At 40.3% G+C, this 22,058-nt stretch overlaps 2 protein-coding genes across 3 annotated transcripts in view; one reads left to right on the top strand and one right to left on the bottom strand.

Annotated features, from left to right (window-relative positions):
• The window catches only part of MFSD6 (major facilitator superfamily domain containing 6), a 69,586-nt gene extending 50,315 nt beyond the window's left edge, over positions 1-19,271 (top strand). The window contains exons 4-7 of the mRNA XM_060106601.1: positions 12,579-12,740; positions 13,665-13,763; positions 15,084-15,364; positions 17,212-19,271. Coding sequence (XP_059962584.1) covers positions 12,579-12,740; positions 13,665-13,763; positions 15,084-15,364; positions 17,212-17,415 — 746 coding nt within the window. The 3' untranslated portion in view covers positions 17,416-19,271. The remainder of the gene's footprint in view (positions 1-12,578; positions 12,741-13,664; positions 13,764-15,083; positions 15,365-17,211) is intronic.
• Positions 19,272-20,304: 1,033 nt separating this feature from the next.
• NEMP2 (nuclear envelope integral membrane protein 2) overlaps positions 20,305-22,058 on the bottom strand; it is a 36,563-nt gene continuing 34,809 nt past the window's right edge. For both annotated transcript variants that reach the window (XM_060107234.1, XM_060107236.1), the window contains one exon: positions 20,305-20,429. In XM_060107234.1, the coding sequence (XP_059963217.1) occupies positions 20,333-20,429 (97 nt within the window). In that variant the 3' untranslated portion in view covers positions 20,305-20,332. The remainder of the gene's footprint in view (positions 20,430-22,058) is intronic.

Raw genomic sequence — 22,058 nt, 5'->3', positions numbered from 1 at the left:
ACGGAAACCAGTGGATTATCTAGGTGGAATAAATCCTGTTTCACAGGAACACGCTTCTGAGTGAACAGGTTTGTTTTTCCAGTCTGAATTCTTCCAAATCTACAAGGCTCATCCAAATGACTTTAAAGTCCCTGTGCTTAAGGCAGCTCTACTTAGGATGCAGTAAAACAAGAAATGATGACAAAACACCGAATGATTTAAGTACAGGACAAGCCCACTGTCATGATAGATGCCCCTTAATCCCTTGACTGGAACTGCTACCTGACGATTTCCAAAGACCCAGCCTTAGGAGGTGGGGGGCGGGAAGCAGGACATTGGCTGTCATCACTGATGGTCGTGACACTGAACAGTCAGCACTTCCACTCTTTGATTCCGGCCCCAGCGCCACACAGAGGGTCTTCTTAAAAATAGAGGTGAGATCTAGCTCTTCAACCTTTCACCCGGGGCCTCATCCCCAAAACACCATGAGAACTAGTACCACCTAGTGGAGCAACGGAAGGGGAGGAGATAAGGGATGTGCTTTATTCCATCTCTGGCTACTCACCTCTTTCTCTTCGGGGTTACCTGTAGCTGGTGGAGTTAGATTCCTTGTTCTCCTTCATTCCCTGAAGCTCTTGATCATCATCTCAGCGTGTGTCTCCTCAGGCTATGTTGGTAATAATTAGCTGATGGGATGGGGATAAAGCAAATCTCCTCCTCTCTAGACCCCTAGGAAGGAGGCTATGTGGGTATCTATTCTGGGGTCAAGGTAAGGCTGTTGGGGATTATGAGGACGTTTCTTTCCTATGATCTTTCTCACATCTAGTAGCCAGTGTCTCTCGCAGCCTTTTAGCCGTTCACTTGTCTTTTGCAGCAAACATGTTATTCAGTAGGCAATGGGTGCCACCATGTAAAGAAGCAGAAGGTGTATTTCCTACTCAAAGGAGCCTGTAGTTTATTTTAAAAAGAGACACAGTGGGTCTAAGTGCCTAAAAGCATTGCTGGGTGCAGTGGAGGGATTAGGATGGTTTATATTTATTGATAAGATCTCATTTTAAGAACCCACATGTTTTTCTCCTTTACTTCTGTACGAGAAGCATTTAAACATATTCTTGATTGTGATCCAGAGTATACACTTCTGATAAAAATCAAAGTCAAATTTGTTATGCTCATTTTTATGCCGGTGTTTGTTGTGAATCCTTGCAAGACTTTGAGATGAATGTGATTCAAATTATTTTTGCTATTAAAATGTATTTAAGGAGAGTAAGGCCAGACCAGGGCTGCTGTAACTAAAGAGGTCCTTTTGTGGTACTCAAATTAATGGCTCAAGCACTGAAGGGTGAAAATGAGGTCTGTGTTGCGTCCTCTGCAGATTGCTTGATCAGTAGGATCCGGGTTAAGATTATGATGAAAGATAGTTTTGTTTTGTTTTTTTGCGGTACATGGGCCTCTCACTGTTGTGGCCTCTCCCGTTGCGGAGCACAGGCTCCGGACGCGCAGGCTCAGCGGCCATGGCTCACGGGCCCAGCCGCTCTGCGGCATGCGGGACCCCCCCGGACTGGGGCACGAACCGTGTCCCCTACATCGGCAGGCGGACTCTCAACCACTGCACCACCAGGGAAGCCCCCAAAAGATAGTTTTTTAATGTCACCAGTAGGAAGGCTTGAACTGACATTTATGAAGCTTTACTCTCTTATTTAGTATGCCTACTCAGCCGAGTGAGAATCATGTTTTCCTTCCTCTCATGTTCTGGAAGAACATGGAGAAATGATGACAGCATTACAATGAAGCCATTATCTGACAGTGGAAATTCTAGCCATGATTCCAGGCCGTTATCATCCATATTGGAAATTTTCTGTCTGACTTAACCCTTAAAACACAAGTAGCTTGTCACATGAATATATAAGATATACAAAATGCTCTAAGTTTAGTATTTCAGTGAATAAATTGGCATACGGATGTCATTGATGTTACTGCTAAAGTTAATTTTTAATCAGAATAGTCATAAATTGTAATAGAGCAGTTTCATTCTTTATCATTCCCATGCTTTACAGTTACTAAAAGTTCTTATACAATCTCTTAAAAATAGACATTATTTTGTCCCTTCAGAATTCATTTTAAATATCTTCTGCTGCAAGAATCCTTTTCTGGCAAACTGCATCTGACACTTAGCTCTTCCTTTTCTGAATTGGTCTCAGAGTTATGGACTGTATTACACAGTTTAGCACTTAATTGTTACCCAATTATTTTATATAACAAATACTAGTTTTACTTTCTGACTTAGTTTTAACCCTTAAGTGCAAAGACCACACCTTACAGTTTTTGAATTCTCCAAAGAAGCATGCACACAGGAAGATATACTGTAAATGCTTGTTGTTTGACTTCACAGTCCCCTGCAAAATGTACTATAGTTGATATTTTCTAATTATTAAAGCTTTTGAATAATAGAGGAAATTCTATCTCAGAAGCTTATAAATATGTGAAGGAAAGCTGAAAACTAAATTTAAAAGTTAAATCTTTAATATGTTAGCTTTTTCCTTAGGATACCATCCTGCCATCCATTGCACATTTGTAAAAACAGCAGTGTGTTTTAATCATTTACTTAACTTATGTCCCCACCTCATTCTACAAATTATTTGAGGCAGCTTACCAAAATATGCAGTAAGCTGGAAACCATAAAGTGCTCAGGCTTGAATTAGACTATCTTGTATTCCAGCTCCCCTACCTATAAGCTCTGTGTCCTTTAGGCAAGCTGCTTAATCACTTTAAGCCTCTGAGACTTTTGTGCTACAGAATAGGCTAATATGAGTATTAAATAAACTATTCTATGCAAAGTATATAGCATATTACCTGGCACATAGTTAGCCTTCAATAAATGTTAAATAACATGCAATAAAAGTAAAATAAAAAGTTATAATAAAAATCAGGACCAGGGGAAATGTAACTTAGAAGATTCTACCCTAAGAGGTTACATTGCAATTATGCATGAAAGCCTGGCCATAAATGACTAGTCAGTGTACAGTGTTTTGAAAGTTATCTTTGGGGAAGTGAAATTTTTACTGGCTTTGCTGTAAAAGCAGTTCTCATGTGTGGCTTGCTATGAGGAGACATTGGGCATATAGTATATAGTGTTGTTAAGTCTTGACCTTAAACACAGGCAGTTTGGGGTGGCAGTCTCCTAAGACCTGTTTTAAGGTATGCCAAGGGTATAACGCCAGCATGTAAAATTCACGAAGGCCCCCAAAACGTTGTTGTATCAGTTATAGACATTTTTTTTCTTAAAGCAACTTACATGTCTTTCTTTTTTTACCTTGCAAAGTGAAGCTTATAGAAACTTCATTTCTTCTTTCCATTTTTACTCATACGTGGGAGTTGGAAGTTTTCTCCATTGTTACCCAGGGTACCTGTTATCCACAAGTGCTTTCTTCCCCATGTCCCAGCCCGCAGGCCACTGCCTGCTCAGTTTCATTTCAGCTCTCTTTTACTCAGCGGCTGTTACGTGTCACGCCCTGTGCCAGGTCCTGGTATGTTTGTTCTCCTCAAGGAGCTCAGTCTGCTCCTCCTTCAGGTAAATCCTGCCCCCTTCCACCCACCAGACTATAAGCTCTGTGGTGGTTAAACACGTGTTCTGTATATTGTCAGTCTCAGTGCAGAGCAAGGGCTCCGGCACGTGGTCTGGGTGCTCAGTGAGGGCTGTTGAGTGAATGAATGCAGGAGATTCTTTGCAGTGCTGCACATGGGTGGGCGTGGAAGTGCTGACTGTTGCGTGTCATATGTAAAGTCTCTTTCATGCGACACAAGAAGGTTCATGAAGCTTCTGCCAGGTCCCCTGCTCTTTGTGGGGTCCTCTACTCTTTTTGGAAGGTCCACCGCTGTTGGTGGCCCTGACTTTGGCAGAGATACCGGCGTGTTGTTCACCTGCTATTTCCTTTTCTTCATGGACACACACTGGACTCCACTTCCTAGCCTTCCTTGCAGTTAGGTATGAGCATATGACTGATTCTGCCCAGTGGAATGTAAGCAGGAATGACGTGTCACTTCTAAACCCAGCCCATAAACTTTTCCATGTGCCATCCTCTCCTCCGTCCTCTGCTGGATATCGGTGCCCAGGGTAACCATGTGAGGAAGAAGACAGAGTCCCTGCAGCCTGGGTCCCTGAATGACTATGTGAAGCAGAGCTGCTACTCTTCCTGTCCCTTGACCATTGGACTTCATATGGGCAAGAAAAGAAAACATCTAATGGGTGAAACCACTAAGATTCTGAGGTTTCTCTCTTACAGTAGGAGCATTACCTTAACCAATACTGACTCCTTTTATTGCCTGCCCAGTGGAGGGTTTGTTTTTGCTTTGGTTTGGTTTTTGTTTTCTTGCGTTGTTTTTTGAAGAGTAGTCTCTTACTGGTTTTTACCAGGTTGATCTTTCAGAAACTTTTTTTCATCTCAGCATTTGAGAGGTACACTGAGCTAATTGAAATGTATGCTTTGGTCCATCAATGGAAAAGGTTTGTCACAACTGATTTAGTGTGCCACTGCTAAAGGGATATGTATGTTTCGTTCAGTAAAAGCACAAGTCAGTGGCAGAGCAAGAAAAACAAAACAAAACAAGACTAGTTCCCCGATACCGCATCAGTGCTCACCCCTCCCAGACATTATGATGTGATTTCCCCAAGCCAAGCAGCACTGTACAAAAAGCAGCTGTCTTCTTGGGAAGAAAGGATATTTTCTTGTTCATATCAATACATGCCATGTATTGCAATAGAGCATTCTTGTGGGCCAAGACTGAACAATCTTGAAATTCATGTTGCAGGATCAGGTATGGAGGTTCCTTAAAAAACTAACAACAGAACTACCATATGACCCAGCAATCCCAATACTAGGCATATACCCTGAGAAAACCATAATTCAAAAAGAGACATGTACCAAAATGTTCATTGCAGCTCTATTCACAATAGCCCGGAGATGGAAACAACCTAAGTGTCCATCATCGGATGAATGGATAAAGAAGATGTGGCACATATATACAATGGAATATTACTCAGCCATAAAAAGAAACGAAACTGGGCTATTTGTAATGAGGTGGATAGACCTAGAGTCTGTCATACAGAGTGAAGTAAGTCAGAAAGAGAAAGACAAATACCGTATGCTAACATATATATGGAATTTAAGAAAAAAAATGTCATGAAGAACCTAGGGGTAAAACAGGAATAAAGACACAGACCTACTTGAGAATGGACTTGAGGATATGGGGAGGGGGAAGGGTAAGCTGTGACAAAGCGAGAGAGAGGCATGGACATATATACACTACCAAACGTAAGGTAGATAGCTAGTGGGAAGCAGCCGCATAGCACAGGGAGATCAGCTTGGTGCTTTGTGACCACCTAGAGGGGTGGGATAGGGAGGGTGGGAGGGAGGGAGATGCAAGAGGGAAGGGATGTGGGAACAGATGTATATGTATGACTGATTCACTTTGTTATAAAGCAGAAACTAATAAAAATAAATAAATAAATAAATAAAAAGAATGTTGAATATTATAAGGTAAAGAGTTACTTGGGGCATATAAAAAACTTGGTATTATGTGTGATGTGAACTCTTTTAGGAGGGAGGGGAAGAAGGTAGTAAGAATGTACATTTAAAAAAAATTGATAGATTATTGGGCATGTTTGATATTATCAAGAAAACCTCTCAAATTAGATGATTACATTTATTATAGAATACTTTTAACAGTGGTTATGAGGATGTATAGTATAGTACTTAAGCACTGAAGTTCCGAGCTTAGACACCCTGGGTTCAAATCCTGTTCCACTACCCTGTTGTCTGTGTCAGTTTGAACAAGGCACTTTTAATCTCTCTGTACCTTTTTGGAAAATGAAGAAAAAAATGGTACCTATTACTAGGAAGAATAAAGGAGATAATCTTTGTAAAATACGTAGCACAGCTCCTGGTAGAGTAAGCTGCTATAATAACGTTATTAATGAGAGAAATTAAATGTTAATCATAATTATTTCTAATGGTTCTAGGTTATTCAAATGTAGTGTATTCACAGACAGTTAAGGTCTTGGCAGTAGGTGGTGTGAAAATATCTCTGAGTTTCTGTTAGCCTGGAAGGTAATCCCGAGGGACTCCAGTAAAGGTAAGAAAGGACTGAGAAGCTCAGTTTCCATGACCTACGTGGTCTTCCAGCGTTATTTGTTGTCAGTTAACATATGGTGTTGAATTGCCACTCAAAATTATCAGTAGTTTTGTAACAAGTAGCCAAGGAAGAGTTAATAACATATTGCAAGGAGAGTCAAATCATGTGCCTTTGTTACAAGTGTCAGTCACGGGGGTAACATCCTTTTATTCTTACTGTTTGATCCACCAACTTAGTTACCTCATACTAAAAGGTTTAAAAAGGTATAGCTCTAGGGCTTCCCTGGTGGCGCAGTGGTTGAGAGTCCGCCTGCCGATTCGGGGAACACGGGTTCGTGCCCCGGGAAAATCCCACACGCCGCGGAGCAGCTGGGCTCCTGAGCCATGGCCGCTGAGCCTGCGTGTCCGGAGCCTGTTCGCCTCAACGAGAGAGGCCACAACAGTGAGAGGCCCGCGTACCGCAAAAAAAAATTTTTTAAAGGTATAGCTCTAGGGTAAACACATTTCCCAGTGACACAATACATTTGCTTATTTATTTCATCATGTAGAGAATAATCACCTACTCCTTTTTCACGGTTCTCTAATAAAAGGGAAAGAAGTAGAAACATTTTCTTTTTTCTGCTTATGATATCTTTTACCCTCTAAATTTTAAAGGAAAGTTGTTTAATACCTAAAATACAATTTTACAAATACGGAAAATGGTGGAATTTTTTTTTTTTTAGATTTCTAGATTGCTTTATTATAGAGGACCAGAACACAAGTGTAGTAAAAATATTGGCAAGAGCTTCAGATTATTAACATGATTACTAGGTTGCATTTTCAAGTTTAAGAACAAGAACCAAAACTCCACAATTGTCATTTGTATACAAGGTATTGTTATCAACCCAATCCCCTCTTGTGGATTTACATTTGCTAATTCTTTTCTAGGAAGTAATATGGATTCTTCTATTTACATGATATTTTGAAATAAAGGTTTCAGAGAAACCAATTTTAATTCTACATCTACCTTGGAAAATGTTGGAACATACAAGCCAAATGGCTTTCATTCGTCTGCTTTTAGTACCAGAGAAAAAATTTTTTACTGAATGCTTTACTATTTTTCCCTTCAGTTAATGCCCTGAGTTGCTTTAAAGAATGTTGTTTCCAATGATCTAATCAGTCCCAAAAAAGCAACGAGGAAACTCTGGAATTCTAACTACAGAGAATCTTTTATAACTGCCACTTAATACCAGCCAACAAATTTTAACAATAGTTTAAAAGTATCCTAATTTAAGTCATCCTGCTGGAAAATGCTTTAATTATCTTAGAAGACTCAAAGGTTTAGAAAACACTTAGAATTAAAAAAAAAAAAAAAAAGAAACCCTGTTATTGGAAGATTTTGTGTGTGTCCAAGCCTTCACATTTAAGAGAATAACTGCTAGAATTATATTTGATCTAGAATTATAGCAAAAATATATTTGTTACTGTTTTGGTCACATAAATACATAGACCCATCTTTGTCTACTTGTAAATCCTGTAATTCATTGGTCAAACATACACATAACAATAGACTTGGCATCACCATTAAAGTTAATTGACAACCATTTGATGTGGTTTCAGGTCTTTGCTGATTCATCTTTAAGAAATAATTTCCAAAATCTATGCTGGATGTTACTATTGAATCTAATTAATGTTGAATAAATTTCATTTTATTTCTCATAATATTTTTGAGTTTTTTCCTTAGTGTTAATGAAAAACTATGCATATCTGAAAAGAAATGGAGTTAGCATCTTTAATAATCTATGCTCTAAAATATATAATATTTTAATTGTGTACTACTGTGTCAGCATTTACAGTTAAGACTCTATCCAGGCATTATTCAATTCTGAGAAGGCTGGCATTATCTAAGGTACTGCAATTGTTTTGTCAGATAAAGTAAATACTTCATTTGAATTCTGTGGAAATTAAGTGTGCATACTGCCTCTTCCATCTTTCTAGTTAAAAAACAGCCTACTTGAAATTATTACTGAAACATATAAGAAAAATTATTTTGATATTTCTCAGTTTACTATAGGGCATATAATCTAATATACCCAGTGAAAATAGTGTTTATTCTATTATGGATCTACTTAAGTAAAATCATCCTGGTAATTTGATTATATGTCTGACATTGTGAATTTTACCTTGTTAGGTGCTGGATAGTTTTGTATTCCTACAAATATTCTTGAGCTTTGTTCTGGGACACACCTAGATTACTTGGAACTAGTGTGATCCTTTTGAGTCTTACTTTTAATTAACATTACTTAGATGGTACCAGAGCAGTGTTTAAACTAGGGCTAACTTTCATAATACTAACACAAGACCCTTTTGAGTACTGTACCAATCCCAGGAATCACGAGTTTTTCCAGTTTGGCTGGTGGAAACAGGTATTATTCCCAGCCCTGGATGGGTTCTGAGGAATGCTTTCTGTAATGCTTTTGGGCGGTTCTTTCCCTGGCTTTGGGTAGTTTCTATACACGCTCTTGCTCATCAGTACTCTGCTGAATATTGGGGGAAACCATCTGCACATCTCTGGAGTTTCTGTGAAACTCTCTCCTCTCTGGTACTCTGACCTGGAGCTCCAGCTGCCTTGGTCTCCCCAGACTGTCAGCTGCATCTCTTCAACTCACTGGTTCCCCCTCTGTTCCCTGCAGCTTTCAAACTCTGACCAGGCAGTAAGCTGGAGCGCCTCATTGTTTCCCATATCTCTGAGATCACTGTCCTTGTTGGTGATGTCTAGCGTCTTGGGAACTATTGTTTCATATATTTTGTCCAGTTGTTTGTTGTTTCAAGGAGGAAGTAAATCCAGTCCCTGTTATTCCATTTTGGCCAGAAGCAGACTAATGTCAGATTAAATCTTAAATGAATATTAATCTTTCAGTTTAATTTTCCAAAACATAGGTTAAGAGTTTCTGATATTATCTCCAAATGAGATTATTTTTCAGGAAGCAAGTCCAAGTCTTAATCTAGGCAGAACCAGATGATCTCTTAATCCTTTCCAGCTATCTATAAAACCTGTTGTGACAATATCTTCCTATTACATTTATTTTCCTTATTAGTTTTTTGGCTGTATTGGGTCTGAGTTGTGGCATACGGGATCTTTGTTGAGGCATGTGGGATCTTTTTCGTTATGGCATGCAGTCTCCTCGGGTTTCTCTCTAGTTGTGGCATGCAGGTTTTCTCTCTCTAGTTGTGGCACGCGGGCTCCAGGGCATGTGGGCTCTGCAGTTTGTGGCACGTGGGCCCTCTCATTGGGGTGTGCGAGTTCAATAGTTGTGGCGCATGGGCTCAGTTGCCCCGCGGCATGTGGGATCTTCGTTCCCCAACCAGGGATCGAACCCACGTCCCCTGCATTGGAAGGTGGATTCTTTACCACTGGACCACCAAGGAAGTCCCTCTTCCTATTACACTTAGGGCAGTGCTCTAGTAAAGATTTGAATTCATACAATGCACAGTTGCTGTACATTAAAATAATGATCAAATTTTCTTTCACCTGTTATCTTTACCCTCCCCTCCCTGCCAACAAATGGTGAAGATGTAATGAAACTGGTAATGAGGCATTGTAAATAGTCTGTACACCCTTGGAAAATAAATTGGAGCTGTATATTAAAAGGCAAAAAAAAATTATATTCTTTGAATCATTAACCCCACTTGTAGAATTATAGCCAATATAAATAAGATATGTAAAAAGCTGTATCTCCAGGGCTTCCCTGGTGGTGCAGTGGTTAAGAGTCCGCCTGCCGATGCAGATGACACGGGTTCCTGCCCCGGTCCGGGAGGATCCCGCATGCCGCGGAGCGGCTGGGCCCGTGAGCCATGGCCGCTGAGCCTGCACGTCCGGAGCCTGTGCTCCGCAACGGGAGAGGCCACAACAGTGAGAGGCCCGCGTACCGCAAAAAAAAAAAAAAAAAAAAAAAAGCTGTATCTCCAAAAATGTTAATCATTGCGCTAATTATAATGGAAAAAATTGGAAATAATCTTTTAAAAGTGAAGTACAGTTGATTTACAATACTGTGTTAGTTTCAGATTACAGCAGTGATTCAGTTATATTTTTTTCAGATTATATTCCAAGTTGTTATAAGATACTGAATATAATTTCCTATGCTATAAGTAAATCCTTCTTGCTTATCTACTTATGTATAGTAGTTAGTATCTGTTAATCCCATACTCCTAACTTGTCACCCCTCCTGCCCTCCCTCTCGCTTTTGGTAACCATGTTTGTTTTCTATGTAGTCTGTTTCTGGTTTGTATATAGATTCATTTGTATTATTTTTTAGATTCCACATATAAGTGACACTGTATAGTATTTGTCTTTGTCTGATTTACTTCACTAAGTATAATATTTCTAGGTCCATACACGTTGCTGCAAATGGTAATATTTCATTCTTTTTTTATGGCTGAGTAGTATTCCACTGTGTGTATATGTGTGTGTGTGTGTGTGTGTATATATATATATATATATATACCACATCTTCTTAAGCCAATCATCTGTTGATGGGCACTTGGGTTGCTTTCGTGTCTTGGCTATTGTAAATAGTGCTGCTATGAACATTGGGGTGCACGTACCTTTTCAAATTAGAATTTTTTCCGGATATATACCCAGGAGTGAGATTGGTACCTCTATTTTTAGCTTTTAAAGGAAACGCCATACTGTTCTCCATAGTGGCTGCATCAATTTACATTCCCACCAACAGTGTAGGAGGGTTCCCTTTACTCCACACCCTCTCCAGACTTTTTCACGATGGCCATTCTGACCCATGTGAGGTGATACTTCATTGTGGTTTTGATTTGCATTTCTCTGATAATTAGCAGTGATGAGCATCTTTTCATGTGCATGTTGGCCATCTGTATGTCTTCTTTGGAGAAATTTCTATTTAGGTCTTCTGCCCGTATTTTGATTGGCTTGTTTTTATGATATTGAGTTGTATGAGCTGTTTATATATTTTGGATATTAACTCCTTGTTGGCTGCCTCATTTACAAATATTTTCTCCCATTTCTTAGATTGTCTTATCATTTTGTTGATGGTTTCCTTTGCTGTGCAAAACCTTTTAAGTTTGATCAAGTCCCATTTGTTTATTTTTGCTTTTTCTTTTGCCTTGGGAGACTGATCTAAGAAAATATTGCTATGATTTATGTCTGAGAATGTCTTGCCTATATTCTCTTATAGGAACTTTATGGTATCATGTCTTACATTTAGGTCTTTAAACCATTTTGAGTTTATTTTTTGTATATGACATGAGGGAGTGTTCTAGTTTCACTGACTTACACGTAGCTGTCCAGCTTTCCCAACACCACTTGTTGAAGAGACTGTCTTCTCTCCACTGTATATTCTTGCCTCCTTTGTTGTAGATTGATTGACTGTACATGCATGGGTTTATTTCTGGGGTCTGTTCTGTTCCGTTGATCTATATAACTGTTCTTAATGTCAAAATAGGTACCCAGTAAGAGGTCAATATCCAAAATATATAAGGAACTCTGACAACTCAACAGCAAAAAACCCAAACAACCCAATTTGAAAATGGACAAAAGACTTTCTCTAAAGAAGATTTACAAATGGCCAAAAAACACATAAAAGGATGATCAATATCACTAGCCATTAGGGAATGCAAATCAAAAGCACAATGAGATACCACTTCATACCCATTAGGATTGCTATTATAAAAAAACACAAAATAACATCTGGTGAGATGTGGAAAAATTGGAACTCTTGTGCATTTCTAGTAGTAATGTAAAATGGTGCAGCTACTGTGGAAAACAGTCCCTCAAAGTATTAAATATATTATTACCATATGACCTAGTAATTCCACTTTTAGGTATATACCTAAAAGAACTGACAGCGGGGACTCTAGATACTTGCACATTAGTGTTCACAGCAGCAGCATTCACAATAGCCAAAAGGTGGAAACCGCCCAAATGTCCATTAACAGATGAATGGATAAACAAAGTTACAAGGCTACATATCCTTTAGCCTTAAAAAGGAAATTCTGGCACGTGCTACAACATGGATGAACTCTGAAGACATTGTGCTAAGTGAAATAAGCCAGACACCAAAGGACAAATACTGCATGATTCCACTTATATGAGGTACCCAGAGCAGTCATGTTCATAGAGACAGAAGGTAAATGGTGTTTCTCAGGGCCTGGAGATAGTATTGTTTAATGGGTGCTGAATTCCAGTTTGGGATGATAAAAAAATTCTGGAGATGGATGATAGTGATGGTTGCACAACACTGTGAATGTACTTCAAGCCACTGAACCATACACTTAAAAATGTTTAAACGATAAATTTTGTTATGTATATTTTACCACAAAATCTTTATTAGGTATGTATATGTGTGTGTGTGTGTGTGTGTGTGTGTATATGTATCTAGTTAAGTCAATAACTCATGTTCCATCAGAGTAGTAATGTAAGCAGTGCTGACCGTTGCCCTGCCCGCTCCTCCTACTCTCCAGGGGTGACACACGCAGCCATCTGGGCAGCCTGCATTTCTTATCTCAGCGCTGCGGTTCCCCCAGAGCTGAGGACGTCTGCTCAGGGCATCCTGCAGGGCCTTCATCTGGGTCTGGGGAGAGGTTGTGGAGCCATGATCGGAGGCGTGTTAGTCAATTATTTTGGTAAGAATGGTTTTCTCTTTTTCCCTTTCTTCTTTGATGAAAACGTACAAATTTTTTTTAGCAACCCCTCAATAAACACTCAAATTATTACTGACGATTGCCAGAAGCTAAACTCCATTGTTCATATATTCTCTTTCTAGCTTTCATGGTAGTCAGAATTGAAGAGCAGCATGCTTCAGTAGTTAAGATGATTAGAGCCAGCTTGTAACCATGCACTCTTCTCTGACAGCTTAATGCGATGCTACTCAGATACCTCAAAGGAGCCAAACGAATGAATCATCACATGTGCTTTGGGTTTGAAGTAAAGTACCCTAAACCTGCTGATAATAATGCCAGAGGAAAGAGAGTTCAGCATTGTTATTCCATCAGGAGATTCTGAACCAAAAAAATCTAACTATATGCTGGCTTTGGTAATGTCGCTGCATCTGTGATAACAGTCTGTCTGCCCTGTCAGATCTCCCTTACTGGAAATCCAAGGGCGGGGCTGAGGTGGAGATGGCATTATTCTGCTCTAGGAATCGTGATTATTCAGGTCCCTAGAAGGTGGGCTCAGAGATGTCTGAACTTATAGCACTACTTGAGCTCGGCTGTTCTAATTACAGATCAATAAGGGGGTTTAATATATAGTTAGGTAAATGGTCTTTATGAAGAGAGCACCGCTGAATTTTAAAAAGGCACTCGGAGACAGTCCTTTATTTTATAAATGCAGTTTTAAAATTTGACCAATGACAGATATCCAGCACCAGCACTTGGATCTCTTGACACCTGCCCAGACCTGTGCTTTTCCTACTATATGAAGCTAATGGCCATTTGCCATTCTTTGCTCTGCTGCCTTTGCCCTGAACGTTAGAACATTGACAGTTTTGGATGAGGGCTACCTGTCTTTCCGGGAATTACCCTACAGAGTGCTGTTTGTTTCCACAGGGGCTGCTGCAACCTTCCGAGGAATTGGCATGGCCTGCCTGGTGATCCTCCTGCTCTTTGCCCTGATCCAGTGGCTGGCAGTGCCAGATGAGCAAGAAGGTAAGCATGTTCATTGTTCCTTAACGGTTCTAAAGGTTGAAGCCATGGGGAATTCTACACGTACCCCTCAGAAACCCAGAGGTGGAATCAGAGTGTACCACAGACCTGCATGGCTAGATTTTCTCAGGGGTGTATCAGTGAACTCGTGCACCATTGCTGTAGAGAAGCCACTTGCTATGTTGAAAAGAATACTGGTTGTTTTAGGCAGCTTGCTTTTGTTTTGTTTTGTGGTACAAGGTACTGGGGAAAGTATTGGTTTTAAATTTCTCTGGTATTCTAAAGAGATTTAAAATTTAAATCAAATATATATAGGATTATACAGTAATTTTACTATTAGGGGTAGGAAGTGGTATTAATCTCTGTGCTTTTACCTTCATTTGATAAAAATGTCTAAACCTTAAATTTGAAGTTCTCCCTTAATTAGGCATGGCCTTCTTAAAAGTATTATACAGAAGGAAGGTTATATCCAATATAATGTGTTGATGAGAACAAGCTTTCAACTTTTTGGGGGAATCAACTTTTTTTTTTTCAATGAAGAAGGCCAGCCATTAAAACAAATATTCTTGGGTGGGAGGGAGATGCAAAAGGGAGGGGATATGGGAACATATGTATATGTATAACTGATTAAATTTGTTATAAAGCAGAAAAAAAAATATTCTTTCTCAGCTCTTGGGTCCTGGAACAGGGCTCATCTTCTATGGTGTCCTGTCCTTTGAGGAGCATTTGCCTCAAGTACCCGAAGTGCATCTGTTAAGAGAAAAACTAACTTGTTACAGAAACCCCAGAGACAGATTTTAATTCCAACAAGTTACTCAGAAAGAAAGACCAGTGCTGACTTTTTTATTCTTGTTCTTTTATAATCCTAACTAGATCATATCTCTTATGCAGCTTAGTCCATGCCTTCAGTAAAAGGCCAATAAAGGCAGCTACTGTGTGATTTTTCCTATTTTGATGTTTATCTTTAAAATCTCAATCCCGTAAATGGGCCTAAGGCAACATTCACTATAATCTATACCCCACAGATGTTATATACGTTAACTGAACCAATACATTTCATAAATAAATATAAGTTAATGTCTATTAAGCCCTGTAAGGAGACCCTGGAAGGTAAACATCACATTCATTTGCTCAGTACTTGCGCCAAGTAGAGAAGCCGCCCTTGGTACACGGCAACTTATCAACATTCCCAAGCATACTAGAACGGGCTTATGGAGGTTGTCCATTTGTTCAGTTTTTATTATTTACTTATACATACATACATACATCTGTTTAAATATGTAAAAACTCTGAAAAATGATTTAAACATGGCTTTCTCTCCAGACAAGACAATGCTGGCAGAAAGGATTCCTGTTCCTTCTAGTCCTGTTCCCATAGCAACCATTGACTTGGTCCAGCAACAGACAGAAGATGTTCTGCCACGCGTTGAGCCCAGACTTCCACCCAAGAAAACCAAGCACCAGGAAGAACAGGAGGATGTGAACAAGCCAGCCTGGGGTGTCAGTTCCTCTCCCTGGGTGACCTTTGTTTACGCACTCTACCAAATTAAAGAGATGATGCAGCTGACAAGAGACAACCGTGCTTCTGAGATACAGCCTTTACAGGTAAAAAGCTCCTCTGCTGCCTTGCCTTAAGCAGGCTCAGTTGTTTCAGCTATTCAGTTAGTCATTCAACAAGATTTATGGGAGGTGTGGTGGGGGACACGGACATGCAGACAAATAATTTCAGTGCTTTGTGACAAGTGTATTATAGAGGTGTATACAAGGTTCCATAGAGGGAAAATTCTGCCTTATGCGGTTCCGGAAGGCCTCACAGAGAAGACAGTACCTCTTGAAAGAAAGAAAATGAGTCCATTCTGATTTTATATATTTCTTTGAAATGTCTGTTTTGGTGGACATTAGTTACAGTATGGATATATGGTTCTTGCCTTGGTGAATTATATATTAATCTGTAATTTAAAAATTCGAATGGGGACATTCTAATAGGACCTCAATAAATATCTGATCAATTAAGTAATACTCTGAGCCACTAAATGGGTCTGACAGGACACCTAATGCAGTGGAAATGTGGTTTTGCTAGCGGGCTCACCTGAAAGATAAAAAGTGTGGTTTTTCTCATCCCTAGAGGTGTGGTCTCTCCTGAGTAGCATCGAATCGCATGGATAAAAACACTGTAGGTAATTGTAACTGAAGCTATATAATACTTTTGGAAAATGTTTAAGCGTGACTTCTATGAACAGTTTGGCCAAAGTAATGAGGCTACTTCCCTGTGTTTTTATTAATCACTCCCTCTCACTTGATGAATCATGTCAGCTCCATATCTAGAGTAGCTTCAGAGGACCCAGGAGGAAAAAAAATAAAGGGGAAAGACTTTAAGAGTAGTTTGAGTAATTTCCTTAATTTGAACTACCTTAATTAAATTTATCACAATTTTGTAAACTGACATGTAATATTTCTCTAATTTAAACCAAATCTGATTCTTTGCTGATAACCATAATGCATTCTAGTCCATGTATGATCCTATTGGTTTATCAAGATAATAAACTCACACAAATCCTCTGCTCACAAGTCAAGGAAGATATCAGGGTAGGAGGAGCATATAAAGGATGTGAAGCAAGGAGGTGATGCAGGAGGAAAGATGAGTTCTGCCTGAATGGCAGTGTTTTCATTACTTTGGATACTCACCCTTGTTTTCACAGAAGCCTATTAGGCTTAAGTATCATTAACATTTTTTTCTGATATATTAATAAAAACTGGCTGGTATGGCTTAGCTACTCTTATGAAGAAGTCATTATACTAATATTTTTTCTTTTACAGTTTAGAATTAATTATAGAAATAGAACTTTTTTTTTTTCTTTTTTGGTGCTCAGCTCTTTGAAGTGATGGGTACTAATTTAGAGGAAAATCCATTAAAAAAGAAATGTTTCCTGATTTTTAGAAATCAACTTTTAGTGTGTACTTTAAAATCCCAACTATACATCAGGACTCAATTTCAGGACCTTCTTTTCCTGGCCCTGTCTCCAAGGCTGAGGATGCCTTCCTCACTTCCTGTTGGACAAGGTGCCTTCCAGCCTTGAATTCTCTGGTCTTAGCAAGTGGACTGAGTTCCCGTTCTGTGCCGCTTGCCCAGTGACTTGCCACAGTGGCTGGTGGGGGCCCAGTAAATATGTGCTGATGTAAATTGTTCTCCTAGGAGTAACAGGCATGTTGGTAGTAACGTTCCTTTATCCACAAGGTATGTCTGCTTATAGTGTCTGTGTTTTTCATGCGGCTTGGACAGTTGCACGTAGGAAAGGAGATGAAAGGTAAGACATTTTATCCTTATTCCTGTTACTTGTTTCCTGAAGTGGTTACTTCAGGATGATCTCCCCATGTTTCATATATCTTACTTGAAAGCATATAAAAAGTTTGCTAGCATTGACCATGGGGCACCTCCTATTTTTTCCTTCCAGGGGACCAGTGAGGATCGGGAAACTTCCCCAACTGGTGGAGCCCGGCCTGGACCATGTGAGGCTCCCTCTGACCCACTGAGAAGCCAGCCGTCCCCTCAAGCAGCAGCATCTCAGACGCAGAGCAGCCCCACTCACCCCAGTGTAGACCCGCGCAGGGAGGAGACTGAGGACCAGGAGGCTCAGCCTGCCTCTGGGGGACACTGAGGGGTCCTGCTCATCTCACACCCTGCATGGAACTGGGCTCCTCTGCCAGCACAGAGGGGGCACCTTGAGGAGCACAGCACCACATACGCTGCTGAACACCTGAACTCATCAACGCAGAAATACACACACACACTCACACATATAGAAGCTACAGTACATATTGGCAGAAATAGGTCAACTTCCGTAGTCCCACTGGAGTCACAGAAGGAAAAGGGATTTCAGTGAGGACTTTCAGTTCTTGGATTGGTAGGTTAAGGACTACAGGACTTCTCTGCCAGGGCAGCAAGAGTCGAAACCAGCAGTTACACTAAATGAGTGGAGGGAAAGAAAGTGTTTCAAGGTGAATGCTGATATAATTTCCCTCTTCTGATTATTTATCCTAATTATTTGGTTCTTAATGCAAACTGGGAAGAAACAGAATACACCTATAATTTTGTTTCTCTTAAAGAGAACAATTTAAAAAAATTTAAGACATATTTTAAAAGTAACCAGATAAAAGTTAGTGGCATCTATGCTTTTGTTTAAAAAAAAAAAAAGGAAAAAGTTTCATCAGAAACTTGGCATATCTCTAGCAAATATATTTTTATATGGGTATGGTGTATAATGAAAATAGTCAATTCTTTGAGTGGCAAAAGCTGTTACTGACTACTGCAAGCTAGGCCGAGCTTTAAAATGCCTTTTGTTTTAAATGGGCTTTAAGACCAGAGGAGGGAATATTTATTTGAAATAAACCAACCAACTTAGTATCCTGTGGCTTGATAGACAAGGGTTTACTAAATATATTGATACTGTAAATAGCCTCTATTACTATTTACAACTTTATAGTGATTTGGGCTCTAATTAGCTGATGGACTAAAACAAACACACAAAATCACTGAATTCTTAAGGGTTTCTTTAATTAAGAAGTACTACTTACAAATAACAGTATAAGATTTAAGTGCCTGGGGAAGGGATACAATTTTAAAAATTACATACTGGTTCAGTTTTTTTGTTTTGTTTTTGGTGAGGGGAAAAAGGTGGTGAATAGGAAACCAGGAATGGAAAAGACAGAAATAAGAAGTAAGTACACTTTCCAATGACTAAAGAAACAGATCTCAGTATATTCTTTCCCATGAAGACATAGTCAGACACTGGACAGTTCAGATACGGGCATGCTACTGTAAATATTACAGCTACAGTCGACAATGGCCGGGTGACTCATGCATAAAGCTTGCTGCTAAAAATGAAAGCTGAGGTTATAGGAAGCCTTGGGGGAGGGCTGTGGACAAGGGAACATTGCTTTAGCTGAAGGAAGGTCAATTATATAGTGTGTACAATACTGTGGATGAGTACAGGAGAGAGGAAAGAAAAGAACAGAGTTACAAAATGAGCAACTCACCTTACTCTCTGACTCTGATTAGGCAGGACCAATTATAAAGTGAGGGCTTCTCCACGATACAATACTTCTGCCCACCAATGCATCTAGAAGAAGAAAGTCTACACTTGGATATCTAGCTTCACCACAGAACACAGCTTAAAAACAAAATAACGGGAAGAAATAGAATTAAGCAAATAGTTATTTTTGCACTTGAACTGAAATGTACTGTACTGTAAATTATCATGACTCATTTTAAGTGACCTTTAAAAATCAGATGTATTTATTATGCTTATGTAATTATAGAAGTAAAGAAATGGGTGACAGGCTGAACCTCACCTATGAATGTACAGTATGTGGATTTGTGAAACTGACTGTAAGAAGTCAAAAAACTTCTACTGTGTCTTGTGTTTACAGTTCTGATTTATTCCTCTGAAAAGCCTGCTGTTTTGGAAATGCACAGTTGACATGTTGAAATAAAAATAAATACCATTTTTAAATATTTCTTAAATGATAAAGATGTGACCAAACGAATAAAAGTCCTTCACTCTGTAATGAATGAGATCAAACTCTGCAGGCCTTTGTTATGAGACATTTACTGTGAGAGGTGATTAAACAGTGCAGTAATTTCCAGCCTTTTAGAGCAGGCACTTCATGGGTTTGTGGACTTTGTGACTTCCTCCTGTCCTCAAAGTGCCATTTAAAAAAAAAATTAAAGTGAATGAAAATTAAATTTTGATTTGAGAATTTTCTAATCCCTTTTGAGATCCCCTGGAAATACCCAGGGAGGTCACAAAGCCCAGGTTGGTAATCACGACCTTAATGACTTGTTTCATACGCTTTTCCCCATAACTGTAGAAAAAGTGAATTACGCAAAGCGCTGAGCTCATGTGGATCCAAAGAGGTTACTAATTATTAAGCTATTACTCAAGGCCTTAAGTAGAATAATAGATGACAATAACACATATACCTCCACCAGCCAATAAACCTCATGAAAAGCCTAAGGAATTCATAGGAAGAGTATCGCTGCCTTACTGGCTTATTAATCTTGTCACGGGCCACACGAAGCAGACAGTTGGCTAAGTGCTCCCCTCTGATTTGCAGTTCCTCCAAGACTGCTGGGCGTGGAGGTTACTGATGGTGCTGAGACCATTATTTAAGTGGTATTCCTTGCAGCCAATCTGGAGATAAGCAATGATTCCAGCAAACGGAGCCACACCCACTGTTACTGGGTGCTTGGTGTGTGCCGATGACATTATCGTTTTGTCCTAACAACAACGCACTGTAATACATATCACTATCCCCTCTTTAAATAGGATTTTGGAGCTGAACTCGGCTTACATTATGGGAACAAGGTCACAGTGCCAGGCTTCAAACTCAGACCCGCCTGATGCCCAAGTGCAGGTCCACCCAGGACCTTTTCCAACCCCAGGAGGTGGGGAGGCCACCCTCTGCTCCTGTTGCGGTAGAACAAGCCTGAAAGCAGCCCCGGCCATTCTGAACCCTTACCTTGTGTGCCTGATACTCACCCTGTGGGTCTGCAGTTCCATTTAGGATCGCTAGCTATTCCCAGATACACAGAAATCCAGCGCCTTCAAACTCCTGCTGCTCTGTTAGTCGTAAGTGCCATTCTGGAGATAACTCGGAAGGTCTGGCCACCCTGCAGAGAAAACTTGGAGGCTGCAGGGACTCTGCAGACCAGTGCCACGGGAGCTGGGAAAGGCCGGCAGACACACCCACCGCTCAGTATCCTGAGGCAACAGCTTCGTAGAGCAGCACTGTCAGGTGTGGTAGCCATTAGCCACAGGTGGCTATTAAGTGCTTACAGTGTGGCTAGTACATCTGAGGAATTAGATTTCTCATGTTATTTATTTTTTTAACTAATTAATTAATTTTTGGCTGCGTTGGGTCTTCGTTGCTGTGCGCCGGCTTTCTCTAGTTGTGGTGAGTGGGGACTACTTTTCGTTGCGGTGCACGGGCTTCTTGTTGCGGTGGCTTCTCTTGTTGCAGAGCATGGGCTTTAGGCACGCGGGCTCAGTAGCTGTGGCTCGTGGGCTCAGTAGTTGTGGTTCGTGGGCTCTAGAGCACAGGCTCAGTAGTTCTGTTGCACAGGCTTAGTTGCCTCTGCAGCATGTGGGATCTTCCCGGACAAGGGCTCGAACCCGTGTCCCCTGCATTGGCAGGTGGATTCTTAACCACTGCACCAACAGGGAAGTCTCTCATGTTATTTAAATTTAAACAGCCATCTGTGGCTCATGGCTACCATACTAGACAGTGCAGGAACAGAGGAAGAAATTACCTTTGGGAGATCGCTGGGTCTTAGTTTTCTCATCTTCATTGTGAAAGGCTGGACCCTAAAATTAACGTTATTCTGTGAAGATGAGGGCATGCTGTGACAGAGCTGACTGTAGGGAAATAAAAGATGATTTTCCCTTCAGAAATTTTTCTCTCCTTGGGTGCAGTGGGACAAGACAAAGCAACTTCTGAAGCCCCAAACCACTCCTGTGTCATTACAGCAAAGCTCTAAGAATTCCTAGCTCAAAAATTCCAAACCATCAGGCAGATGGGAGAGAGGTCAGTGCCTGGATGGGAACAGAATAAAGGAGTGAGAGAAAGGGGGAGTGGGTTCTCAAATCACTAAGTAATTTACCTTATGAGAGGACAAACTGTGGTTTAAGATAAGAGAGTAACTGGAAACTTGGTGATGTCCAGAACGGGGAAGAAATGAGCCAGTCCAGGTGGGCACCTCACACTCAACTCCCATCTGCTTCAGGCGGCTAATACAGGACGACTTGCCCCACTGTGGCTCCAGGGAGGTCCCGGTTTTTAGATGGCAACCCAAGGACCTTACAGTGCTGGGGTGAGGACTGCCGGCTCTGGAGCCCCATTGTCTGGATTGGAGTCTTAGTTCTGCCAGTGAGAACTCACATTAAGTAACCGCTCTGGGTCTCACAGCCCTCCTCTGTAAAATTAAGATGATTACAATATCTGCCTTACAGGTTCTTTTGATGGTTAAATGACATACCCGACACACAGTAAACACTCCATAAATGTTGCCATTATCTTTGTGTGACAAATAGCCCATGGCAAGGGGAGTGCTGTCTTGTTTCCCCATCCAGGCCCTAGCTCTTAGTACTTTGTCAACATTAATCTATAACCATATTGCATGCTCCCAAACTACAGTGCTATGTTAAACGTTTACCTATACCTAATAAGCTGTCTAGTAAGACATTCAGTTCCAACATGCATTGTAAACATTAAGTGGTTGGAGATATGAATTAGTTAAGGG

Source organism: Mesoplodon densirostris, chromosome 8, assembly GCF_025265405.1.
Source record: "Mesoplodon densirostris isolate mMesDen1 chromosome 8, mMesDen1 primary haplotype, whole genome shotgun sequence".
NCBI lineage: Eukaryota > Metazoa > Chordata > Mammalia > Artiodactyla > Ziphiidae > Mesoplodon > Mesoplodon densirostris.
Note: the sequence above shows the minus strand (reverse complement) of the source record. Positions and strands in the feature narration are given on the sequence as shown.